Below are 23803 nucleotides of genomic sequence, written 5' to 3'. Positions count from 1 at the left end.
ATTTGGAACTCACTATCAATTTAAAGTTTAAGATCAGATTCAATATGTTGAAAAAAACAAACTGAACTCCGGCTGAGTCAGAAACATTCAGAAGAAAATTAGGGTCACCAGAAAAAAGAAGAAACCAACATTAATCTCGGATTTCTAACTTTAATCTCAGATTTCTGACTTTAATTTTAATATTCTGACTTTAATAAGAATTCTGGAATTTGTCCACATTATTGTGTCTGTCACTAACTAACTAACTAACTAACTAACTAACTAACTAACTAACGTCTACTTGTTCTGTTTATTTGGTTTATTTTGGGTTCAAATGAAAATGTAAAACAAAGACAATAAAGTAAAAACAGGATTTATTTAATAAAAAAACAAAAAATAAGTTAAAAACAAGAATTTAAATGTCTCCTTTTAATAGAAATATTTATAATATTTTTACCTTTTCCCACTTTTTCTATCTGACAACGAAAATTCATCAAATCCCCTTCCTATAAAAACACTGTGTGTCCTCATGATGCCCTAATAATCTGCTAATCTGCGTTTAATCTGCAGACGTCTGGAAGTTTTGTTGGTGAAATTGTCTTCAGAAGCTCCTGCAGGTGAAGCTAAACTTTGAGGGAAGTTCAACATCTGCAGCAGCAGGATTATTCCAAATGGATTAGGATCCTGAATCAGTGGAGATGTTGGGACGTTTCCTCAGTTTTCCTTGAATAAAAATCCATTATTCCACCCAAAATTGACCGGATTATTTTAATTTAACCTGGATCTGAGTCACAGCATCAGATCCAGGTTTGTCTGCAGGATGTGGAGGATCTCATGGATTCATCCAGATCAGTTAAAGTCCTAAAAGTCCCCTCCTGCAGCTTCCTGCTGATTTTTCCGGGATTATTCCACGTATTTGGGAACGCAGCCCTCCACCTCCACCATCTCAGGCCAGTTCTCGTACTTGTTTTTGGAATCGTCGCTCTTCATGTGCTGGAACACACGAATGGATCAGATTTTAGTTTCACAGCAGATTAATTAGACAGCAAATCTGGGTTAAATTAGTTTAATTTGATGACTTTACCTTCTCAAAGTTGCTTTTCCCTGTCGTTCCTTTCCCACCAACAAACACCCAGTTATCCCGATATCCCAGGGAATGGATGGTGGAGCTTCCCAGGTCCGAGATCAGAGTCCGGGCCTCCTCATTTAACCTGACGGGACAAAAACATTGGATGATGGGTCTGATACAGGAATAAATAAATAAATAAATAAATAAATAATGATTTATAAAAATTATTGTTTATGTAAAAATTTATATAAATTGAAATATGAAACTGTATATAATTGTTTATTATAAAACAGTTATACAGTAATATATTAATTACTGTATTAATGAATAAATTAATAAATGTTGGTAAGTAAATTAATTAATTATATTAATTAAAAAATAAAATGAATGATATTGATTAATAAATATTAGTGAAAAAATAATAAGTAAAGAGGAATACAGATAATATGAAAAGAAATTGACTGAATACAAATAATTATGTAATAAATAAAAACTAAAAATAAATCAATATGTAAATAAAAAAAATAGTAAAATATTTGCTGGTAAATGAAATGATTGAAATAAATGGATAAAACAATAAGTAGAAGTGAAAAAATTAAAATTTATAAATTAATAATTAGAAACTATAAGTAAACGAATAAATTCATCATTATTCTGAAATAAACCAAATTTCTTTATGTATCTGATAAATAATCTGAGAGTAAAAATCTTTAATTATGAGATTTCTGATGTGATTTGTGGATAAATTTATGAAGAAAGTTTGATTACAGCTTTACTGTATTTATGTGATCAAGTTAAAATTAATGTCAAATTTTCATTTTGATGAAGTTAAAACAATCTGGGATCAAATTATTTCTGGTATTTTTTCAGAAGCTCAGGAGAAACTTTATCTTTTCTCCTCGGGGCAGATTTAAGTTTTTCTCCGTAAACATGAAGCGTCTTTAGGGAGAACTGACTTTGTGGATCCCTCGTCGTACACGGCCATCAGAACCACAGAACCCGTCTCGACGCCCTTCAGGAACTCGATGAGCGGCTCCACACCTGCAACACAAACCTCAGCATCAGGATCCGTTCGGATCCGACAGAATCCGGCCTCATGACGGCGACTTACTGCCGCTGTACATGTTGAAGTGATCCGTCTTCACGACCTCTCCGGATTTACCTGCCGGACACAAACCAGGTGAGATCAGCATGGAGCTCAGGGCGCGTTCTACTGTTACCGCTTATTATTAGAAAATACTGAAAATAATTTTATTTAGCTTCTCATTTGTATGAAAAACTGAAACAGAATATAGGGTCACTTAGAGAACAAACAAAAGATGTGAAATAACTATTTTTTATGTATTTTTCTTCCTGTGTTGATCACCTGTTTTAAGATTGGAGTCAAAATGATGACGAAAATGTTGAAAAATTAAAACTTAAAATGTTGAGAAAAAGAGAAAGTAATTACAATGATGAAGAAAAAAAATTGTCAAAAATGTTCAACTTTTGAAATTCTGAAATTTCTTAGTTTTTCCTAAATGATTTATAAGATTAAATCTTACAATTTCAGATTTCTTCTAGCAAATTTTAAACTTTTGAAACTCAGAAATTTCCAAGAATTTTCAATAAGATTTCTAAAATTTATCTAAATTTTTTTTTTTCAAGCAATTATTTTTACTTTTCAAGCTCAGAAATTTTGAATTTTTATTCAGAAAATGTCTGAGGTTAGTCGAAAAATGTCTGAATTTTTTTGGCAGAAATGTACTTTTCCTTTTTTTGTTTCTTTCTACAATGGCCCTGACACGCACATCATAAAAACAGCTGCTTTTATGATGAAAAAAGTTTTAGAAGTAAATAAAAAATACAGGTTAAGTTAAATAAATGCAAAATGAGTTACAATTACTCTCTAAATTAAAATGTAAAAACCCAGATTTAATCCCAGACACTCACCGTTTACCACCACGATGTTGATGCCGCTGCCAGCATTGTTCATAACGGTTCCTAAAGCCCTGAAGCAACAAAACGCTGAGTCAACAAACATCATCTGATCAACAACATGACTGAAATGAAGCAGAAGGTCCAGAGAGACAGAAAACAGGCTGAAAAACCAGGAAAAGGTCCAAACAGACAGAATTAAATGTCTATAAAGAGACAAACAGCCGACAGAAAGAAGAGAACGGAGATCCTACAGGTTGTTGTTGACGCAGATCTTTGGAGGAACCACGTTTGCAGCTCCGCTCTGGACGAAGAAGCCGATGTGATTCGCTGGACAGACGTTCTTCCTGAAGCATGGCCCTTCTGCAGGAAAAAACACAAATCAGGTCCCAACAAACCCAGGAGATCCGGTCCGTTCTGACCGGGTCCAGACTCACCTGCGTTGGCGTCCATCCTGGAGATCCGACCGGTGAGCAGCGCATTTTTAGTTATATCTGCAAGAGAAGAAACCATTCAGTAAAAATAAAATAAAATCTCTGATTTTATTCAAACCAGGCCAGATTTTAATCGGTTTTTGTTTGCTTTCTTTTCTAAAAAATAAAAATAAAAAAAAATAACTGAAAATATTTTCAAAAAAATGTCTTTTTTTTCTCCAAACATTCCTTCTGTGAGTTGGACAACAGAGTGCTGAGGCCAAACTATGATGATTTTTGTTTTATTACGAGAGAGTGGTCATAATATTCACAGAACAATTTTAGCAGAAAAAAGATTAAGTGTTTCTATTGAGTATTACCTGTAAAACTTATACCAAAGTATAACTACACGAGATGCTCAACACTCCTCATTTAATTTGCATTTTTCGTGTTGGAGTTCTCATAAATTACTACTTTATTTTTCTAATATTATGACTGTATTCTGGTAAAATTATGACTTTATTCTTGTAATTAAAAAAAATAAAAAATTTGATCCCTAGTATTCCTTGTAGAGTTGATCTGAATTAAAAGTCCAAATAAATCGAAGATGAAAAACCTTCTTGTCAAACAAGATGGCGGATCTGGGTGCAGTGACATCAACACACGTAACCACATTGGTGAAAAAAAATCCAGATTTTTCAGAAATTTAATTTTCAAAAACAAAAAATTTCATTAATCGATAAAATCAGTTTATCGTCCAGGAAACCTGAAATGAGTCACTTTTATGGAGAAAACAAGAACGTCTGCAGGACTTCATCATCATCATCATCATCGTTACACAGAAACGGTCTCCACCAGCAGAATCTGGAGGTTCTGACCTGTGATCGGGTCGTTGTAGAGCTTCAGGAAGATGACGACAATGAACAGCAGGAGGATGAAGAACAGCAGCGCCTGGAGAAACCCTGACAGACAAAAACATCAATGAAAAAAAATCAGCTTTAGAGAAACAACAGGAGAGTAAGGATGAAGATTTCTGATCAGGTTCTGATCCGGTCAGGTTATTTCTGCAGCAGGAACGATACAACCGGGACGGTCACCGCAAAAAACACTAAATCTTTGTTTAGCTTCTGGAGGAAGTATCTTAGTACACTAGAAATAAGACAAGTCTTTAGCAAAATATAAAGGGTTTTTATTAAGCAATAATACTTTAATACTGACGAAAAATATTATTTAACTTATAAAAAGACATTTTCCCATAAGTGAAACAATCTTTTTCAGCAATAATAAGGAATTGTTTACTTAAAACAAGCTCCTATATCTCGCAAAAAGTTACTTATAAGTTATTTTTGTCTTATTTCAAGTATATTAAGATGTTTGCACCAGAATAGTGAAAAAGACTTGGTAGGGATTTTGTGTTTTTGCAGTTTTATCAAACTAATAAAATCAGAAAGGTTTGAAACTTACATCTGATGACGTTGCATTGATTCCCAATGTTTTTTTTCCCTGAAATATAAAAAGTGATGCTGTGAATGTTGAGTTTTTCAGGACAAATAGGTCAGACATCGTCTGCGGCAGGTAAATCCTCTGAGTGTTTTCAGGATTATACCAAAGATTAAAGGATTTAAAACGAGCTTCAGCACAAACTCAGAAAAACTGACTGGATTAGAGTTAAAACACATCAATAATCTGTGAACAAATCAGCTTCGGCCCAAGATTACTGTCCAAACATTTTCACAAGTCGACAATTCAAACTGATTTTTACAATCAGATGTAAAATAGTGACTTTCTGCAAATAACTAATGATAAAAGAAAAGCAGGAGCGTCTTGAAGAGAGAGTGAGGATTGAACACAGGATGGCTGCAGGGGTTTATTCAGAGGCTCTGAACGGACAGAGTCATCTTTATGCTTTGTTTCATGTTCAGATATAAATAAAGCTAATAAAATAAATAGAGTAAAATAAGTGCTAAGCACTTCCTGAACAGACATGAGGAGAAATAAACTGAAACTTTACCAGACGGTTCTGTTTAGGATTTCCTGGGTTTCCTGTTCCACCAGGATTCACATGACTCAAAATGAGGAAACAAAAATGTGAACCATCCAGTTCTTACCGGAAATAATGATGGTGGAACTTTTATGACCGTATGAAGAAAGATTCATCATAAAATCAAGGAAATTACGGCTAATTCTGAGCTTTTATGAGGCTGTCAGACTGTCTTCTCTGCTCTTCTGGTTAGCGGAGTTGTTCTCATTTGGTCGCCACGGCAACGGCTCCGTTAGGCGTAAAGTCGACAGCGAGAAAAAGGACGTTTTGAGTTGTTCATCATTTGTTTTTTAGCATCATTTTCCTGTTGTGGCGCATTGCAGCCATTGTAATTCCTTAAAGTTCAATAAAGGACAGAAGCTGGACTTATTGACTCTTTAGTTCATAGAAAGTCTCAATTCATAACAATCTTCAAATAGGATAAAATATTTAATAAAATCTATAACAAACTAATACAACAGTAATTTCGTCAAATTCACTTAATTATCCAATAAAAGAAAAATTCTTTTAGTAATTTCTTGCATTTTGACAGAAATTAGAGAAACCAAACTGTTTATAAACATATATAGGTAGAACATATATTTTTACGTTAACCTTAGTAATTTTCTCAGCTTTGATTTAAGCCATATATTTCCTAGAAATCAGATAAGAAATAAGGACACTGTGATCATTTTGTGACAAATTTGTGCTCTTCTCACACAGAACAGCATTAAAAAAAAAAACCTCTCCGGATTGTTTGAAGTTTTATCTTCATTTTTTCTCTGTCAGAAATGAAACATTAGAAACTGTTTTCTTCTGGATGCTGTGAGGGAAACTTCATCAGGATCCACAACATCTTTCCATCGCTGATGCAACAAAGATTATTTGCTGATCAGCATCCAGAAGGTTTCAGAAACAAAGCAGCAAAACCACTGAAATACTTCATGTACTTTAACAGAAGAAGCAGAAACGCAGTGAGCCCTGGGAGACAAGAAGCCGGGCTTTCCGGTTGGTTTAGTCTTTAGATTCTTCTTATTCACTCCTCTTTCTCTTAAAGTTTGATCAAGATAAAAATCTGAACTTTACTCCCTGAGACTGTAGGAAGATAAGATTAGACATTTTAAATGAAACTCTGGTTCATGATTCACTTTAAAACATCGGAAATTAAAATCTTTAGCAGGTGAAATGAATCAAATCCAGACCGTCGGAAAGAAATACCTGAAATATTAACTGTTAAACAGGTGAGGCAGGATTGTACCAGAATCACGAGCTGCACCTGGACAGGTAAACTAGTTGCATCATTAACACCTGAACAGGTGATTCTGCTCTAATGCTAACAACTAACACCTGTACAGGATATTTACTCTACTATTAACACCTATAAAATTATTTCTACCCTATTATTAACACCTGTACATATACTTCTGCTTTACTGGTAACAGCTAATATCTGTACAGGTAACTTTGCTCTATTACTAAAACCTGTACAGGTATGTTTTCTCTATTGCTAACAACAAACACCTGTACAGATAATTTGCTCTACTGTAAACACCTGTACAGGTAAGCCAGCTGACCTTCAAACAGAGCAGAGAAATAAATCAAAATCATGAAGAAATGAGGTAAAACTGACCGACTCTGAAGGTGAACATGTTTCTTATGTCCGGCTGCCGTTCACTGTGAGCGGCCTCAGGTGGAATCCAGGAGGAACAGGTTGGACTTGCTCCGCCCCCTGCTGCCTAGCAACAGCCAATCAGCAGCTGCAGTGTCACAGTCCGGCTGCAGACGCCAGAGGAGTTTCCTGAATAATTACATTCAAATCAACTATAGAGTTAGGAAAGTTTTATATATTAATTTACAGAAGGAGTTTATTTTTAGTTTGGATCGGTTCTTTGAGTTTCATAATTAGTGATCTATCAAAATTTAACACTTTAAAACTGTAAAAATAACCCTTTTGATTATACTTATGTTTATTAGTCATGATTATTTTGTGTTATTTGTTTCAAAATCAATGTAAACCATCTTTGTTGTTATTAATCCAAACAGTGTGCAGGTTTAAACCCCACAGAGGATCTGAAGTTTGAGGAAACCGCACAGTTGTTCAGTTTGAAACGGATCTGAATGTCAACCTGAAGTTTCAGGTTCATGGCCTCTGTTAAGAAGTTGTTCGTCTGGGTCTGCAGCTGATTGTTCTGGTCAAACCGCCCCGTGGTGTGCTCAGGGAGTGTCTCAGCATCCAAGTTTCAGTTTCCAGAGCGCTTTTCCTGAGCCTGTTTTTCTCGTTTCCTTCAGGCTGCGAAAGCTTCAGTTCATCCATCATCATGTCAGATATTCATTTTCACCTAACTCAAAATACTGATCAGTCATAATTCTGACGCGGTTGACTTAAACATCCTGATAAACAGGATGTTTATCAGGATAATAAACATCCTGTTTATCATCAGGATGATATTTTTGCTCATCCTGATAAACATCCTGTTTATCAGGATGATAAACAGCTGATAAAAAGATGTTTGTTTCTGTAAGCACTAAATCATTTAAATACGGTGTTCCACAAGGCTCAGTTTTAGGTCCTTTTCTTTTGATACCTACATTCAGCCTTTGGGAAACACCGTCAGAAAAAACAGGCTTTACTTTTGTGAATACGGGAGCTGATGACACATTTAAATCAGAGCTGCTGATTGGTGAACTTTCACGCTGACTTTCACTGTAGGAATGTTACTGCTGTGAGTTGAAAGGAAACTAATATTTAATCTTTTCACTCAGGGGCTACTTCAATATCCTATAAATAATTGTTACTTTTATGGTTTTTATTACTTTGTGTAATAAAAATTTTAGTCACTGGTAGTTGTTTTTAAATGGGATTATAAACTAATAGGGATTTGTTGTGAATTTCATAAAATATTTGTTTAAAAATGTTATTTTACTTTATTATGGAACTTATCACTTATATTTAATCGTGTTAAATATATTTTTGCTCAAATCTATTTTTAAGATCCTGATAGATTTTAGAATGTAATCTTGCTCTTTTTTATCCATTCTTAAATGCAAAATGTATTTTATATAATTGACTTATATACTACTCTTAGATTTTTTCACCAATTGGTCTTTAGTCTTTATACTCCACAATTGATTGATTACTAATAACTAATTCATCACTACTATTTGTTTCAGCCATACTCAGTATACAGGGCCGGATTTAGAAGGATCTGGGGCCCTGGGCTACGGCTTTGGGGCCCGACAAACACAAAATTCTTGACCTTGCACAAACTGCATTAGATAGATAGTTAGAAGGCTTATTGCATTGTTTAAACGTAAAATTTTGCTCAATTTCATTCACTAACCTGACCAAATTCATAAGAAACCAAATAAGACAAAGTGGATGATTTGATCATATTATCAAATCGATAAAGACTCAGAGTTTTAATCCTCCACAGAAACTTGACACATGAACAGACAGATGTCAGGACAGAAAATTAAAAGGCAGTTTTTACAACATGGTATAAAACATTCAAACGTTTTTAAAATGTCTGTTCCAGCAGCAGGGGGCGCTGCTTCTGTGAAAGCACTTCAGGACGGAAACAGCTGCATCTCTCCTCTTCTTCTTCAACTCGGGTCATAAATTACAGAGCAGAACATCTGAGATTATAAAAATAAAACAAACTTATTTCTTTTAACCAGTGACGGACTCACACAGTTGATGCAGATGTGAGTTGATGAGGAGCTGGGTGAACTCAGTTCCAGAGTTCACCCAAAGAGGGCGCCGTTTCACCTGATTACGCCGTTTCTTACCAGGAAAGCTGTCTTAAATAAAAAAAAACAATAACAAAAACACTAAAAATACAAAATCTTACAAAGTATTTCTGTCTAGTTTCTAGTGCAAATATTTTAATAGACTTGAAATAAAACAAAACTAACTTGCAAGTAACTTCAGACAGAGGAGTTTCTTTTAAGTTGATAAAGTGAAACGTTTCATGTTCAACATGGAGAAGCGATGCTGTTATAAAGTGGAATAATCTGCCAGCAAAACTGTAACTTTTTAAAATCAATATTAAAGAATGAATGACCGAAAACAAGCTACTATATAAGGGATGTCTAAACTGTGGTCCCTGGAATAATTTTTGTGGACCCCCCAACTCAACATTTTTGGACTTTTTCTTTTTTTTTTTTTAAGTTGTTTTTTCAGAAAATTTCTGGGCTTAATCTCAAAATTTCTGTTTTTTTTTTTTTTTTTGGCAGAAATGTACTCATTTCTTATATCTGAAATGGCCTTAATATGCTGTTGTACTGAGCACTTAAAAAAAAAATTCATATCAGAATTATTTTTCATTTAAAGTCACAAAAACAATATGGCCCCTGAGTACAATAGATAGGGGACGCAGATATTGGCAGGCCCAAAAAATGTTTGGACACCACTGTCTTATATCTTGCTGAAATGGTGCATTTATGTTATCTTTGTCTTATTTGAAGTATACTGAGATATTTGCACTAGGAACTAGACCAAACGTACTTGGTAAGATTTTGTGTTTTGAGTCGGTTTGACTCAGAGATGATGAGCAGTAAGAAGGAGAAGATAACTCCCTGATAAACCCGGTGGACCTGCAGAACCAGGATCTGAACCTGAGCCAGGACCAGCCTTTTTCCCCCAGCAGCATCAGTCTGGATCCACAGCAGGATGACGCTCTGCGTCCCCACATCGTCCCACCTACATCAGGCTGTTCAGGTGTCCCACAGGGTTCATCATCAGGGCTCGCTGGTTCAGCGCCTCCCTGTCCCGGACCAGCGCCGCCCTCTCCTGCTCCACCAGGGCGCGGTCCTGCTCCACGGCCGCCCGCTCCCGGTCCAACCACAGCCGCTCCGCCTGCACCGCTGCCCGGTCCCGCTCCACCATCTCCCGCTCCCGGTCCAGCACCGCTCGCTCCCGCTCCACCGCCTCCCACTCCCGCTCCAGTCCTCCCAGCGACCCGCCGCACGGCTCCTGGAAGTCCGTGGACGAGGACGGCTGCTGCACCGGAGGGAGGCGGAGCCTGTGTCTGGGGGCGGGGTCTGGGTGCTGGTCGTCATCCTGAGTTAGAGGCGTGAGGAGGGGAGCGCTACCGGCCAGACGGCCCTCCATGGCGTCATTCATCAGGTGGAACCACGGCCAGGAGGAGGCGCTGTCAGCTGCACTCTCCATCCCAACAGGAGGATACTTCAGGTCCTGAACAGAAGGTAGACATGGTTTCTGCAGCTTTCACCAAATTGAGTTCAAGACCATTATGGATTACATTTAAAGAGGCAGTATTATGTGGCGCATAGTGCCATTTTATAGCATAATTAAGTAACTATGTTACTTTCAGTTGTTAGAAAAATGCTATATTAGATATGACTTAAAAGGAATTTGACTTCACATCTTAACGTTTTAAAATTGTGCCTCTGTCGCTTTAAGAACTTCTGCTCTTTCTGAAACTCCTCCTTCATCACAAAATGGCTGCTCTATTAACCCTTTAACAACGTTTTTACCAGTGTTTCACTGAGAAGTAGCTCCTATAATGAGCTCAGCAGACACACAGTTACACCAGTTTGCTAATTGGTGCTGGCTAGTCTGAAGGAGCTGAGTGAGGGAGTTGCAAGGAGCTTGGACGCTTGTAAACTGCAACTCTGAGGAGGAGCTGTGTCTCATAGGCGGGGCTAGGTCCACTCACGCATTTTGCACAGCTGAATGGTTGCCGTGGAGATTAAAGCATTTCTCAAACCTGCATTAAAGATTCAAAGGAACACTCCAGGTTTGTTTTGATGGGGGAATAACATTATAACATGATGTACAGCTCAGAAAAGTCGATTTTTACAGTCTACTGCTCCTTTAAGACCTGTATCACAACAGAAATGGGGTTCAAACAATTAATTGAATAAATCATGATTATTGAAATAATCATCAACTAATTTAGTAATCGAATAGTCAAAAACTGGAGTATACAAATTCGAAAAAAGCCATTTGCTGAAGCAACACACTCAGAGCAAAGATTTAGCCACAGCTGTACAAAAATATACATATTTTGCATTTCAGATTAAATAAACTCTTTTGTTTATAAATATGTTCTAACCAGAACTCCCCAAATTAATAAAACACAAGACAATGTTGACTGGGAATCTTGTCAAAGCCAATATGGATATATTTTTGCGATTTTTAAATGAGAGTTTCTATAAATAATAACTTTTAGTGTTTAAAAAAAATGTCAGTTTTCATGAGGATGAAATGCCATAATACATAAAAATTTATTCATTTCCAAAGACATCCAGCTATGGGTGGACTAATCCTCGCCATTCCCTGTGAAACTGGAGCAGGAATCATGGCAGCAGGATGGTGGGAATGTCGCACCTTGTACCTCCTCTTCAGATTGTCCCACTTCTTTGCCATCTGGTAGGTGGAGACTTTTCCCTGCAGGCCGAGCTCCTTCAAGATGGCTCTGAGGAAGCAGGTCATAGGTCATCAACAGATGCAAGTTATGCATTAATGAGTTAATCTAAAGTTGACTGATCTTCCTGAGTTTTCTCTTCTTTCAAGAGGGCCAGCTGTCTATCCATCACATAAAAGGGCTAATTTATAAGGGCTGAATTAAACGTTTTTGTGTCAGCTGTATTAAATACTGACTGGATAAACAGAAAATTGTGGTTTTCTCACATTATTAAACATACATATTTAACAAAATATAAAACAGGAACCTCTTTAATGATGAATAAAAATATTAAAGATAAAATGAATAAAATGTGAAAAACTTAAATACCCATGAAAAGAAAGAAATGCAGAAATACCGCCTTGAAGGAATGTTACAACTTCGCTCCCTGAAGCGCATTACCTCAGACAGCCATCAAAATCAACCGTCCTTATGTTTTTTATATTTTGTTTTATTATTTTTTTCTACATTATACCCACCGCTTTTCTGTCATCGCGCAAAGTGCATTTTGCTTCCCAAATCGGATAATGTTTGTTTCTCTTTACCAATTCTGGAAACCTCCGCCATTTTTGTTTTTATATCAACGGCTCTACTTACTAAGGATGACCAGCGGCGCCCTCTGCTGGATGGCGACGAAACTACAACACTAAAAGTTCTAAGTTATTAGTTAGTTAGTTATTAGCTAACCGACTGGAACCAGTTTTAATCTAACGAACCACTAATCGTTAATTTTTTGCAGCCGAAAGCATCTCCTCCTCACCTCCAGGCAGCTTTGGCAGCGTTCCTCCTCCCGGTGAAGAGCATCTCGTTGGAAGCTCGGAGTTTGATCATCCTCCTGGTGTCCTGGTCGCTCACTGGGAAGCAGACACAGCAGAGACCCGCTGCAGTCACGTGTTTCTGGAAATTACTCGCTGTTTATCTGCAAGATCCCTGATCTCTGGTAAGTTTGGGTTCGTTTTCCCTCTGAATCACTGATACCGTTGCCAATGGTCCACAGTAGCCCGGATGTTGACTTTAGCCTGCAATTTATATTTACAAACACTAGATGGCACTCCTCCCCCTACATGATAAAATATCATGTCAACGTAGAAATCGTGGCGCAACTGTTTTTCGTCTGTAATCGGTCAAAAGTCGCAGCGACTTCGAAAAATGTATTTTATAGACCTATATGGAGAAATGTACAAAGAAAAGATTTAAGTAAGAAATAAATTAAAATATTATGTTGATTAAATTCCTCTTTTTAATCTGTCATGTCACATGGAAATAACCAGAGGTGGCAGCATTCAACTAGTTACATTTACTAAAGTAACATTTTTTTTAAATTTAGTTTTTTTTAAAAATTTACATTTTGGAGTATTTTACTACACTGTAATATTTACTTTTACTTGTGTGATTTTATTATGAGGTATCGCTACTCTACTCAGTGAGTAACCTCACTGTTTTAACTTTGTTTAAACCAATAATTCACCAGACACAGACACACACCTGCAGTTTTTGTCTAAGTTTCATAAATTTTATATTGAAAGAATTTTTTTTTCTTTTGTCTGCTTTTGTTATTTTTCTAATTACGCAATTTATATGAATTATTTTCATTTTGGTTCATAAAATACCCAAAATTTCCACATAACTTTACATTTTGGTCCATTTGATGATGTAATTTTTAAAAGATTAAATGGTTAATGTTTTGATCAATTACTCACTACTTGAGTCGACTTTTTATCAGATACTTTTTAGTCTTGAATATTTCTTTGGGCGGCTACTTTTTACTCTTACTTGAGTAAAAGTTTTTGGATACTTCACCTCCAGAAAGAGCAGAATCAAATTAAATCTTGTTCAGGTGGATGCAACTCAAATGTTATCATGTTGTTAAGCCTGGTGTTGTGGTGGATGTGTCCCATATTTTGGAGGTTTTGAAGCATCGACCCATATTTTCCTTCTTCCTGAGCAAACAGATGAGACGGATTCAGGATGAGTTCAGATCAGATAAGCAGCTTGTGTCCACATCATTACAGCAGAGAAAACATTTCCTGCAGCTCCAGCAAAGGGGTTTTGAATATAGACTGATTTGGTCTCAGTCAGTTTTAGAGTTAATAAGAAATCCAAAACAAACCGGACCAAGACAGTGCAGATAAACCGGAACACTGGCCAGTTTATGAAATAAATATTAAATCTTGACTTCCTGCTAAGCTATATTCTAACGTGAATAGGATTTTAAGCTAAATAGTTGATTTTGATTAAGAATATCTTAGTTCAGATTAATAATAATAAATTAAACATTTGCGCCCCCTGTTGATGCAATGTGGTACTGCAATATTTACAAATAAAATGATTTCATTCATAACAAAAGAATATTTTAAAATTAGCGGAAATTATTACATTTTTGTAAAACACATGCTCTTTAGGTTACCTTAATAGAAGCTATGCAAAGTTGTGTAATGTACAGACAAAATTAAATAATCGATTAATAGAATGATAAATTAAAATAAGCTCAATTTCCATTTGCAGGATTTACTATTTTTCTCTAAAACTGTATGACAAATGTCTTCAAAGTGATGTTTTGGTCTCAACAAGCCCTTAGTTTGAAGGACAAATTGGTTTGCAGCAATATTATAATTCATTTTATTTGTTGTTTCTGCTGTTTTGTTGATTTTATTTTGGGTAATAAAAAATGTCTTTCAGTTCCAATGTTAAATATTCATTAAAATTTAATGTTTAATTATCTCTGAGAATCTGTTCTTGCATTATTATTCCATTATCATGACATTACATTAAAATGGTCTCAAAACAACAATATCATTATATTTATCACAATAACTTCTGGGACAATTTATTGTCCAACAAAACGTGTTATCCTGTCAGGCCTATTGATTAACAGTAAAGACACAACGATGAAGAAAATCATAGAGTGTGAACTCTGTGTTGGTTTTGAGTTTTTAGTTTGTCCAGGAAAGTACCTGTACTTACTTTTGTAGGAGAGCTCTGACGGCGTGGCGCACTCCTCTCCGCTGGCGTCGATGTAGGTGACGGCGGCGTCGGCCTCGCCGTGGTCTCCGCCCGCCATGCTGTCCAGCTCCGACATGCCGCTCCGCTCCCCCATCAGGCAGTCGGGGGGCGGAGACGACCCGAACACGGCGTCCTCCTCGCTGGTCCACACCGGCGTCACTCTGGGGGCTTTATCGGCCAGCCGGCCTTCCAGAGCGTCGCTCATCAGCTGGAACCAGGGCCAGGAGGCCGGGTTGGTCTGGGCCTCCATACCGCGAGGAGGAAACTTCAGGTCCTTCACAGGCAGGACACAAGATTCAGAACCGGCAGCGCTAAAGAGACGGATTCATTCTGATAAATTTACATAATTTATCATTTAATGACCTTCGCAACAGTTTCCAGAGAAGCTGGGAGTAATTATAAGAAACACACTGTAAAAACACAAAATATTACCAAGTAAGACCAAACTAACTTACAAGTAACTTTTCAACAACATAGAAGAGCTTGTTTGGGTCAATAATTCCTTAAAGTTGGTGAAAAAGTACTAGATTATTTCACTTATAACATGGGAAAAATTTACTTAAAACAAACTCCTATATGTTTCTGAAAAGTTACTTGTTTGTTAGTTTTGCCTTATTTCAAGTGAACTAAGATGTTTGCATTATATATAAAGCCAAAATTAATTGGTAAGATTTTATGTTTTTGCAGTGCAGATACGTCGGTCATAATAGGCTCATAGAGTCATAATAATGATTATTGATAACTAAACTAGTTGATGATTATTTAAATAATCAACTTGTCATGATGAATCATTTCAGCCTTAATTATCTGTGCTATTTAGTTTTTCCTTGACATTTTTAATCATGTTTTAATTGTTAATTTCTGTGTCAGATAAATGAACTTACTAACTTTATGAAGTTTCTTGTGAATTTAAGGGGAAAAAAAATAAATTTTTCACAGTAAAACAGTCGATACTTTAGAACAAACCTTGAATTTAGTCTTCAGGTTGTCCCATTTCTTGGCCACCTGGTCTGGAGTTATCCTCCCAGTCAGACCCATTTCCTTCACAATCCCCCTGAATCAGAACCAGAACCTTTTTAAACAGGAAGCTTAGCTGGAATCATGAATATTAACTGTGATTGTGATGGAGACCAGGGCTCCATCACTGATAAAATAGGATTATTGATATTGTGTTTAATTGATTTGCAGACAAAATGTTCTTTATTTCAGTTGTATTGATATTTTTTTACCACATTCTTGCTGTGCTGGAAGGATGGTCAACTAAATGTCGCAGTTAAATCAATTAAACACAACATAATAAAATAGTCCTGTTTTCTAAGGGACCCCTGGTCTCCGTCAGTGACGTTGGTGTTGATATTCCTGACCTCCAGGCGGGTTTCGCCGTGTTCCTCCTGCCGGTGAACAGAGCCTCATTAGCAGCTCGCAGCTCAATCAGTCGCCTCGTGTCTTCTTCTGTTACTGCGGACATTTAAGTTTCACCGGCACATTAATCTGAGAGAACTCATCACAGAGAAGTAGAACAACAACACCTTCCTGCTTCCGGTCTCTTACGTTTGTAGGTGAACTCTGTGATCCGGTGCAGATCACCCAGAGCCGACGATCCGATCTTCTCTTCGTTATCGACCAACAGATCCATCTCAGACTCCGTCAGGAACTCGGCCATCCCTCCCCGGCTTCGCCGCGCCCGTTTCTTCGGCGTCGGTAAAAGAGTCTCGCACTCCTCGTCTCCATCCTCCACGATGGGAGCGAGGATGGGCGCGGCGTTGGCCAGTCGGCCCTCCATGGCGTCGTTCATCCGGTAGAACCAGGGCCAGGAGTTTGGGTTGGCCTCCACTCCGCGGGACGGAAACTTCAGCTCCTGGAGGAGACGCACACAGTTTTCAGTGATTCAGTTTGGAAATTATTTTAATTTTTTTTTTTTTTTTTTAGATAATGTACAATATTGGACACGTTTTTTTTTTATTTTTACATATTTGTGTCAGTTTGATAAATAAAACTGTTCTACTAATAGCAGATAGTATTTATGTTCATCTTGTTGCCGTTTGCCTCTGTGGGGGGAAGTGGAGGAGGCTGGACATGTATTTGTTTGGTCATATCTGTTACCGGCTCTAACAGCAATTTCCATATTGGTGCATCCCCAGTTTTTATTTTTGAAGCATGTTCTTTGCTTGCAGTAATATTGGAGCAGATTTCTCTCCGTACAGCATCGCTGCAGGGCATTCTGGGGGTTCAGGCGGTTTATGTACCTTATACCTCCTCTTCAGGTTGTCCCACTTCTTGGCCAGCTGCTCTGTGGTCAGCCGCCCCTGCAGACCGAGCTCAAACAGGATGGCTCTGAGGAAAACAAAGAGAACGTTTTCATTTCTAACTTAGGTAGTTATAATATAACGTGAGGGAATCTCACCTCCAGGCTGGCTTGGCCGAGTGTTTTCTGCCCGTGAACAGAGCTTCGTTTGCAGCTCGGAGTTTGATCATCCTCTCGGTTTCGGCCTCGGTCACTGTTGGACAGAAGAATCAGGTTTCCATTACAATGGGCACAAAACTATGATGATATGCTAATGTCTACAAAACACAATTCACATTTCTGTTTTTCTGTTTCCAGTTAGTAAGAAACGCAATTAAATAAAATCACATGAGTAAGTTTGTTCATGTAATAAGTCACAAAAATAAAAAAAAAGACAAGCTGCACCATCATCCTCCAACCAGCTCCTGTCGTCTCCACCTTTTCCACCAGTAGTAACAGAAAGCTGTCCATCACATGACTGGTAAAGTGTTTCCATAGCAATTTTATTAAATTTACACAATTTTAAAACAGCTGAAAAACCACCTCATCCAAGAGCAAAAACTTTTTGTCAAACTGCCGTGTTTCTATTAAGTTTTTTTTTTTTTTCACAATTTTATGGTGAATGGAAATCCAGCTGAAGAGTGAAGTTCATTTCTATGTTACTGTTAGATTTTCATCCCTGAAAGATGTTTGTAACAAAATCAAGCAAAAGAAACATTTTTCCAAATCAGTTTCTTTCAATATAAAACTTGAACAAAAACTGCAGGTTTGTGTGTCTGAATTTTGACTAAAACTTGTTTTTCATTCAGTGAAGTTGCTCAAGAGGGTAGAGAATCCGTCCAGACATTTTACTCAAGTAAGAGTAGCAATACTTCATAGTAAAACAACTCAAGTACAAATATTCCTAAAAGTAAACGTTTTCCAAATCATTACTTTGATGTAATGATCTCAGGAAGGTTCACCTACTTTTATACGTGCACTCTGTCATCCTCCGCCATCCCATGGGAACGCCTCCGGTGGGCGGGACCTCGGCGTGGACCGGCTCGTCTTCCTCCACCGGCTCGCCCGTCACCGTCTCGTCCATCTCCGTCTTGATGAGGAACTCCAGGATGTCCGTGTTCTCCTGGTTCTGGCAGGGCTGGCAGTCGGTGGGGTGGGCTGTGTTGCCAGAACTGTCCGGACTCAGAACCAGGCTGCTGTTAAACAGGCGGCCCTGCATCGCTTCGTCCATGATGTGGAACCAGGGCCAAGACTCCACCACGACCCCAAGGTGCTCCTGGCCCTGGTAGGGCTGTTTCAGGTCCTGAAAGAGGAGCACAGTGACCCCTGCAGGCTCAGATGAGAACTTTCACTAGCTGGTAGAAGCAGTCAGGGGGGTTTCACACCTGACTGGACCAAAACTGCAACATTTGCTACATTTTCAGCTACTGTAATTCCCTTTCACATTGCACTGGGCCAAACAATCCAAACTAATTGAAAAACATGTTCCTCTCCTCGCCTGTGGGGGCGCTGCACCAAGAACCACTGAAGGAAACGACACAAAAACATCTGAAGAAGACACTTAAGGCGCTTTCGCACTGCACGGAACGGAACGGTTCCGAGCGTGTTCGCATTACAACTTGCGACCGGTTCCACCCGGCCCCATGGAACCACAAGAGCTGTGGTTCGCCTTAGCGACACTCCCTTCTTCACGAAATGTAAACCAGAACAGAGTAGAGTAGGTTTGGATGATACGGCTGAAAAACGCGTCATGACGTAAACCTTTCATGTCAGTCGATATTTTTAGTTATTGATTAGTTTTTTGTTTTAAATTTCTGAAAAATTTCCAAACTGTTGGCTTGACCTTTCCTGTTTTATCCACAGTTTTCGTTCCACGCCTTTGTGTCTTTTATTTTTAAGTAGTTTTGAGGCACAGTGGTGAAACTTGAAACTGCTGCTGCACAAGTTACTCAACAGGGTGTTGCTAGGTAACCAAAGACTGAGAGAGTTGCTAGGTAACGAAAGACTGAGAGAGTTAGTTGATTCCACAAATCTATCTTAGCTAACCATGAAAGTTTAAGTGGCTAAAGTCTTTCCTCTGCCTACATCCCCCAGAATGCTTTGTGATTCTGAGTTCAGTGAAATTATTGAATATTCTGTTGGACATGTTATCTGTTGTCCAGTCGTTATTGATTTATTGTCCAGACCTAGAGTAGCATCAGATTTTAACAGCACTCTCGCTTTTGTTTTGGTCATATTTACCCAGAATGCCTTGTGTTTGAGTCAACTTCCTACTTTTGTAGCAGTTTCCAGTCAGTTTGACATCCACATATGCATTCGTACCAGAATTCACTTAATCAAAACCAAGACCGAGGTTTTTAGGCAGACCAGAGTTTGCTTTTTTGATTAAATTGCTTCCCCAAACAAACCTGACTTTCTAGACAAATGAAGTAGAGTTGGATTAAAGCGGACTAAACATGACAGGTGTGAATGCACCCTAAATAATCCAGATATCTGGAAAGATGTAGGAGATTTTCACCAAAGTTTTGAATTGGTAAAGAAAACAGTGTTTTGTTGAAATTACTCTCAATTTCTATTTTTCTTTATGAACTCCTGCAGAAGTTCAGCTGAATCCCAACACCAGAGCTTTAAAAAGGCTGCAGCATCAGATGAAGCAAACCCAGAACCAACTCCACTGCTGTGTTATTAAAAACCCCTGCAGCTCGGTGTTGTGTGGTGCAGATTCCCTGATCACATCCCGTCCTGCTGAGCTACACGAACAGAACTCAAACATCTGAAGGAGGGATAAATAAATGATGAGCTAAAGCTGGTTTATAGTCTGACTGCGTCCTCACAGCAGGGCTGGTTCTGTGAGAGATCCAGCTGTTACAGCAGAGGGTTTAATGCAGGAATATTTAGAGGAGTTGATTAAAAAAAGACCCAAAAAGATAAAAGAACCCATCAAAATCCTTATTAATGTAGCAGCTGCTGTTAGTAATTATTCTGTAAATGCTAAAACTGCTCCATTTGTTAACACAATTTAAATTATTGGGGTTCCCCATGGCTCAATACTGGGTACTTTCCTATTTTCATCCTGTATTCTGATAACTAGTCGATATTATTCAGTATTTTATTCACATCCTTCACCATTTTTACATATCTAGCTGTATGTGTGTTTTGATTCAGTAAAACAGAAGCAAAAATATTATTACACAATTTACATAATTTACACAAAAACTAAATAAGGAAGGACATAAGGAAAGAAAAAAAGACAGACAGGAGAGAAGGAAGTAAAGTAGAGTTCATCAAGGTCAGACAAATTTCTTACTTGTTCCACTTCCAGTTTTTTTTTATATAAAACTATGGTTTATATTTATAATCTAACACCTTTATCAACCAGTTAAAGTGAACTTAAGTTTGAATCTGTTTTTTAGCACACCATAGGTGCAGAAATGTGCTTTCCTTTCTGATTCAGAGTCAGATCAACACAGATGGAAGAGCTGACAGGGAAAGAACAGAGATGGAAAAGGCACAAAGAAAGAAGAAAATCAGGAAAGAGGGAAGTATCACAGGAATGGAAGTATAACGCAAAAAATCAAAGACAACAAAGAAGAAAGGAAGGTCACATGGAGGGAAAAAGGCAACAAGAATGTAAGACAGGGACAAAAGGACATGAGAGAGGAAGGAAGAAAGAAAGGAAAGACAGGTCACAGGATACGAGGCAGGAAGGAAGGAAGCAGTGACACAGCATTCCCTGCCCCCTTTAGACAATGGCAGTCTGGTACTGAGTGTCTTTTCCTACACTTATCCTGACTGGGTAGGAACCCTGAACATTAAACATGTTGAGTTCAACATGTGACACAAAAATAACAAAATGTTGAGGAAAAACCAGCTTTTTTTTCTGGCTAAAATCAACCAAAATCTTCTGGTATGGTGAGTTAAACCTGAAGAAATCAAACCGTAATGTTCAGGTTTGACCCTGAAACAAACCTGTTTTATATTAATCACCATGTCCTCCTACTGGGCTGAGAATTCACTTTAAAAGATCAGACCTTTCATATAAAGCAGTGACCGGTTCTGTCCAGTTTATCTGCCTAAAAATAGGTTTTGTTCTGTTTGTGCTAAAATTCTGAATTTGTTATTTTTTTCCTGAACCAGAAACTAAAAAAGATAAAAGTCTTCAAGTTGTGGCCAAAAGGCTGCAGGACAACTTTCCTCCACAGCTGCTCTTTTTGTTTTAAAATAAATCCAGATGCATCCATTTAATTTGCCATTATTAGTGTCAATATCTATTATCTTTAGAGCTGTAACTAATGTTTATTTTACTAATTGATTATTTTGTTGATTAATCAGTGTATAAACATATACCAACAAATATCAGTTATCGGTCATAATATATTGATATCAGTGATTCATGTTATGAATTAGGATTGCAACTAAAGATTACTTCATGAAATAATTATTCTAAACGATTTAATCGGGAAAGAATAAATCTGGCACATTTTTCAGATTTTTCTTTTAACCCCTTATGCTTACTTTATACAATATTAGAAATATATTTTATATTACAAATATTTTAATTAATCTTTTACATAAGAAAATAAACATTTTATTTCCTAAATGCAATAAAATGATTTGTGGCAAAGGATGCATCTGCAGCTGAAAGATAACATGAGATTAGTTTTGTTTTTACAGAATTTTGTAGAACATTTTTACACACGAAGGTGTTTAATTTTTTTGTCTTAAATGTAAACTGTAAATATTTTTTGCACAGTTTTGGTTAAATTACTACTCTGAATATGCTGTTCTTTCAGCAAATGGCCTTTTTCGAGTCTATATACTCTAGTTATATCTATATTAATCAATTACTAAATAAGTTGACAATCATTTGAATAACTGATTTATCTTGATTAATTCAACTGATCATTACAGACCCAATTATCTTACTCATGCACTTTTCTTTAAATGTAATTATTTTATGTTTTATCTTGAACAGCAGTTTGTGGTGATGTGAAAAACAGTTTATAAATTGCCGATCATCCCTCTGTAACCTGAACTCACCTTATATTTGGTCCGCAGGTTGTCCCATTTCTTGGCGATCTGGTCAGCCGTCAGCTTCCCCTCCAGACCCAAACCCTTCAGGATGGTGCTGAGGAGCGACAGAGGACAACATCTGAGACAGAGATAACCCAAGAATGTAGAGTTTATAGACTCCACGTGTGGAGAAAGATGAAACGGGCAGCAGACGTCCAGCGAGATGATTTAAAACGAGGCCAAAACTCTGGATTCATTTGCTCTACAGCAGGAGTCTCTGGTTTTAATCTGATTTATTACCAGATGTGGGCAGAGTTTCCAAAAATTAGACTCCAGTAAGAGCAGCACGACTTCAACATATTTTTACTCAAGTAAAAATAAAAAGTATTTGGTAAAAAATCAACTCAAGTACTAAATAAATGATCCAAACAAAAATTACATCATCAGATGAACCAAAGTATAAAGCTAAGTGGAAATTTTGGTATTTTAAAGGACGAAAATGACGACAATTAATTTTAGTAACAAAAAATAACAAAGTCAGGCAAAGAAAAGTTTTCCAAATCAGTTTTTCTCAATTAAAAACAAACAAACAGATGAAACTTTAACAAAAAACTGCAGGTGTGTGTCTGGTGTCTTCAACAGAACCAGGCTAGGACCCTGATCTGGACCACAGAACCAACCCTGACTCGGCCCAGACCATGCTGAGACCTCCTCACCTCCAGGCGATCTTAGCCGAATTCCTCTTCCCAGTGAACAGAACCTCGTTGGAGGCCCGGAATTGGATCAGCCTCTTCACGTCCTCCTCCGTCACTGTAGGTCAGAGGTCAAAGGTCACGGGTGCATCAGCAGGACAGGACCCACAGGGGCTGAAGATACTCACTCTTGTAGGAGTTCTCCTGGAGGTTCGGCTGCAGGCTCGGTTGGAGGGTCGGCTCCATGGTGATCATGGGAGAGCGGGGACTCGTTCTGGTGCTCGGGCCCGCTTCCTACAAGTTAGCTCATCGTGTAGTTCGGTTCCTCCAGTTTCCTCCAGCTTCGGTCTATTCAGCAAGTTGGGTCCAGTTCGGTTCGGCAGAGCTCCGAATGGTTAAACCGTCCGTTAGCTTTTTTCCGGCTAACACAACACAACAAACCAAACAGATCCGAGCTTCCTGCCGAGCTGGGAGTCCGGTTACAGACAGCTGGGACAGGTTCCGATGTCCGGCATGTGTCAGAACTTAATGACACCACCGCAGAATCATCGGGCAGAACCGTAAATAAACCCGTTGGAGGTACCAGAGCTAGCTGCTGCTGCTGGTGCTGAGGAAAGGAGCGCTCGATACCTCCGCCCAAACCTCCCCGAAGTCATGTGACCGAAATCTGGAGAGGGCGGAGTTACAAACACATATTATATTATATTATATTATATTATATTATATTATATTATATTATATTATATTATATTATATTATATTATATTATATTATATTAACTATATTATATTATATTATATTATATTATATTTATTATATTATATACTGTGATGATCCTTTTTTACTGTAAATAAAAACTATAATAACATAAAAAATTAATTTCAACTCAAACGTGTACATAGTACATCTGGTACATACATACATCTGGTACATACATGTACCAGATATTTACATTAATTGCATAACATTTTTTCTGACATAAA

General features: G+C 37.6%; 2 protein-coding genes across 2 annotated transcripts; both read right to left on the bottom strand.

Moving 5' to 3' along the window:
* Nucleotides 1–336: 336 nt before the first annotated feature.
* On the bottom strand, nucleotides 337–7117 carry LOC106904496 (protein FAM3C-like). The gene is made up of 10 exons (XM_014968853.2): nucleotides 7028–7117; nucleotides 4843–4881; nucleotides 4257–4340; nucleotides 3403–3459; nucleotides 3220–3328; nucleotides 2981–3039; nucleotides 2160–2210; nucleotides 2005–2089; nucleotides 1064–1190; nucleotides 337–972 (listed from the first exon to the last, which is right to left on the bottom strand). Exons 1-10 carry the CDS (start codon nucleotides 7044–7046, stop codon nucleotides 883–885), a joined length of 720 nt encoding a protein of 239 aa, XP_014824339.2. The 5' UTR covers nucleotides 7047–7117; the 3' UTR covers nucleotides 337–882.
* Nucleotides 7118–8780: 1663 nt separating this feature from the next.
* LOC106904499 (uncharacterized) lies at nucleotides 8781–23462 on the bottom strand. The gene is made up of 13 exons (XM_014968862.2): nucleotides 23009–23462; nucleotides 22845–22938; nucleotides 22156–22243; nucleotides 18082–18418; nucleotides 17236–17329; nucleotides 17078–17165; nucleotides 16383–16689; nucleotides 16196–16289; nucleotides 15798–15885; nucleotides 14793–15105; nucleotides 12589–12682; nucleotides 11753–11840; nucleotides 8781–10594 (listed from the first exon to the last, which is right to left on the bottom strand). Exons 1-13 carry the CDS (start codon nucleotides 23073–23075, stop codon nucleotides 10100–10102), a joined length of 2247 nt encoding a protein of 748 aa, XP_014824348.2. The 5' UTR covers nucleotides 23076–23462; the 3' UTR covers nucleotides 8781–10099.
* Nucleotides 23463–23803: the final 341 nt, after the last annotated feature.

This window comes from Poecilia mexicana, unplaced genomic scaffold, assembly GCF_051168715.1.
Source record: "Poecilia mexicana isolate PSO_F unplaced genomic scaffold, ASM5116871v1 scaffold_6, whole genome shotgun sequence".
NCBI lineage: Eukaryota > Metazoa > Chordata > Actinopteri > Cyprinodontiformes > Poeciliidae > Poecilia > Poecilia mexicana.
This window is presented reverse-complemented; position numbering and strand designations above follow the sequence as displayed.

What these genes read in the sequence shown, in the direction of transcription:
- LOC106904496 (XM_014968853.2), bottom strand. An exon ending in CAGGATGGACGCCAACGCAG is followed by an intron (nt 3,329 to 3,402) that starts GTGAGTCTGGAC and finishes TTTTTCCTGCAG; the next exon opens with AAGGGCCATGCTTCAGGAAG. An exon ending in TACGACGAGGGATCCACAAA is followed by an intron (nt 1,191 to 2,004) that starts GTCAGTTCTCCC and finishes TTGTCCCGTCAG; the next exon opens with GTTAAATGAGGAGGCCCGGA.
- LOC106904499 (XM_014968862.2), bottom strand. Translation starts at nt 23,075, where the DNA reads ATGATCACCATGGAGCCGACCCTCCAACCGAGCCTGCAGCCGAACCTC. An exon ending in TCGGCTAAGATCGCCTGGAG is followed by an intron (nt 22,244 to 22,844) that starts GTGAGGAGGTCT and finishes GTCGCTCCTCAG; the next exon opens with CACCATCCTGAAGGGTTTGG. An exon ending in ACCTGCGGACCAAATATAAG is followed by an intron (nt 18,419 to 22,155) that starts GTGAGTTCAGGT and finishes CTCCTCTTTCAG; the next exon opens with GACCTGAAACAGCCCTACCA.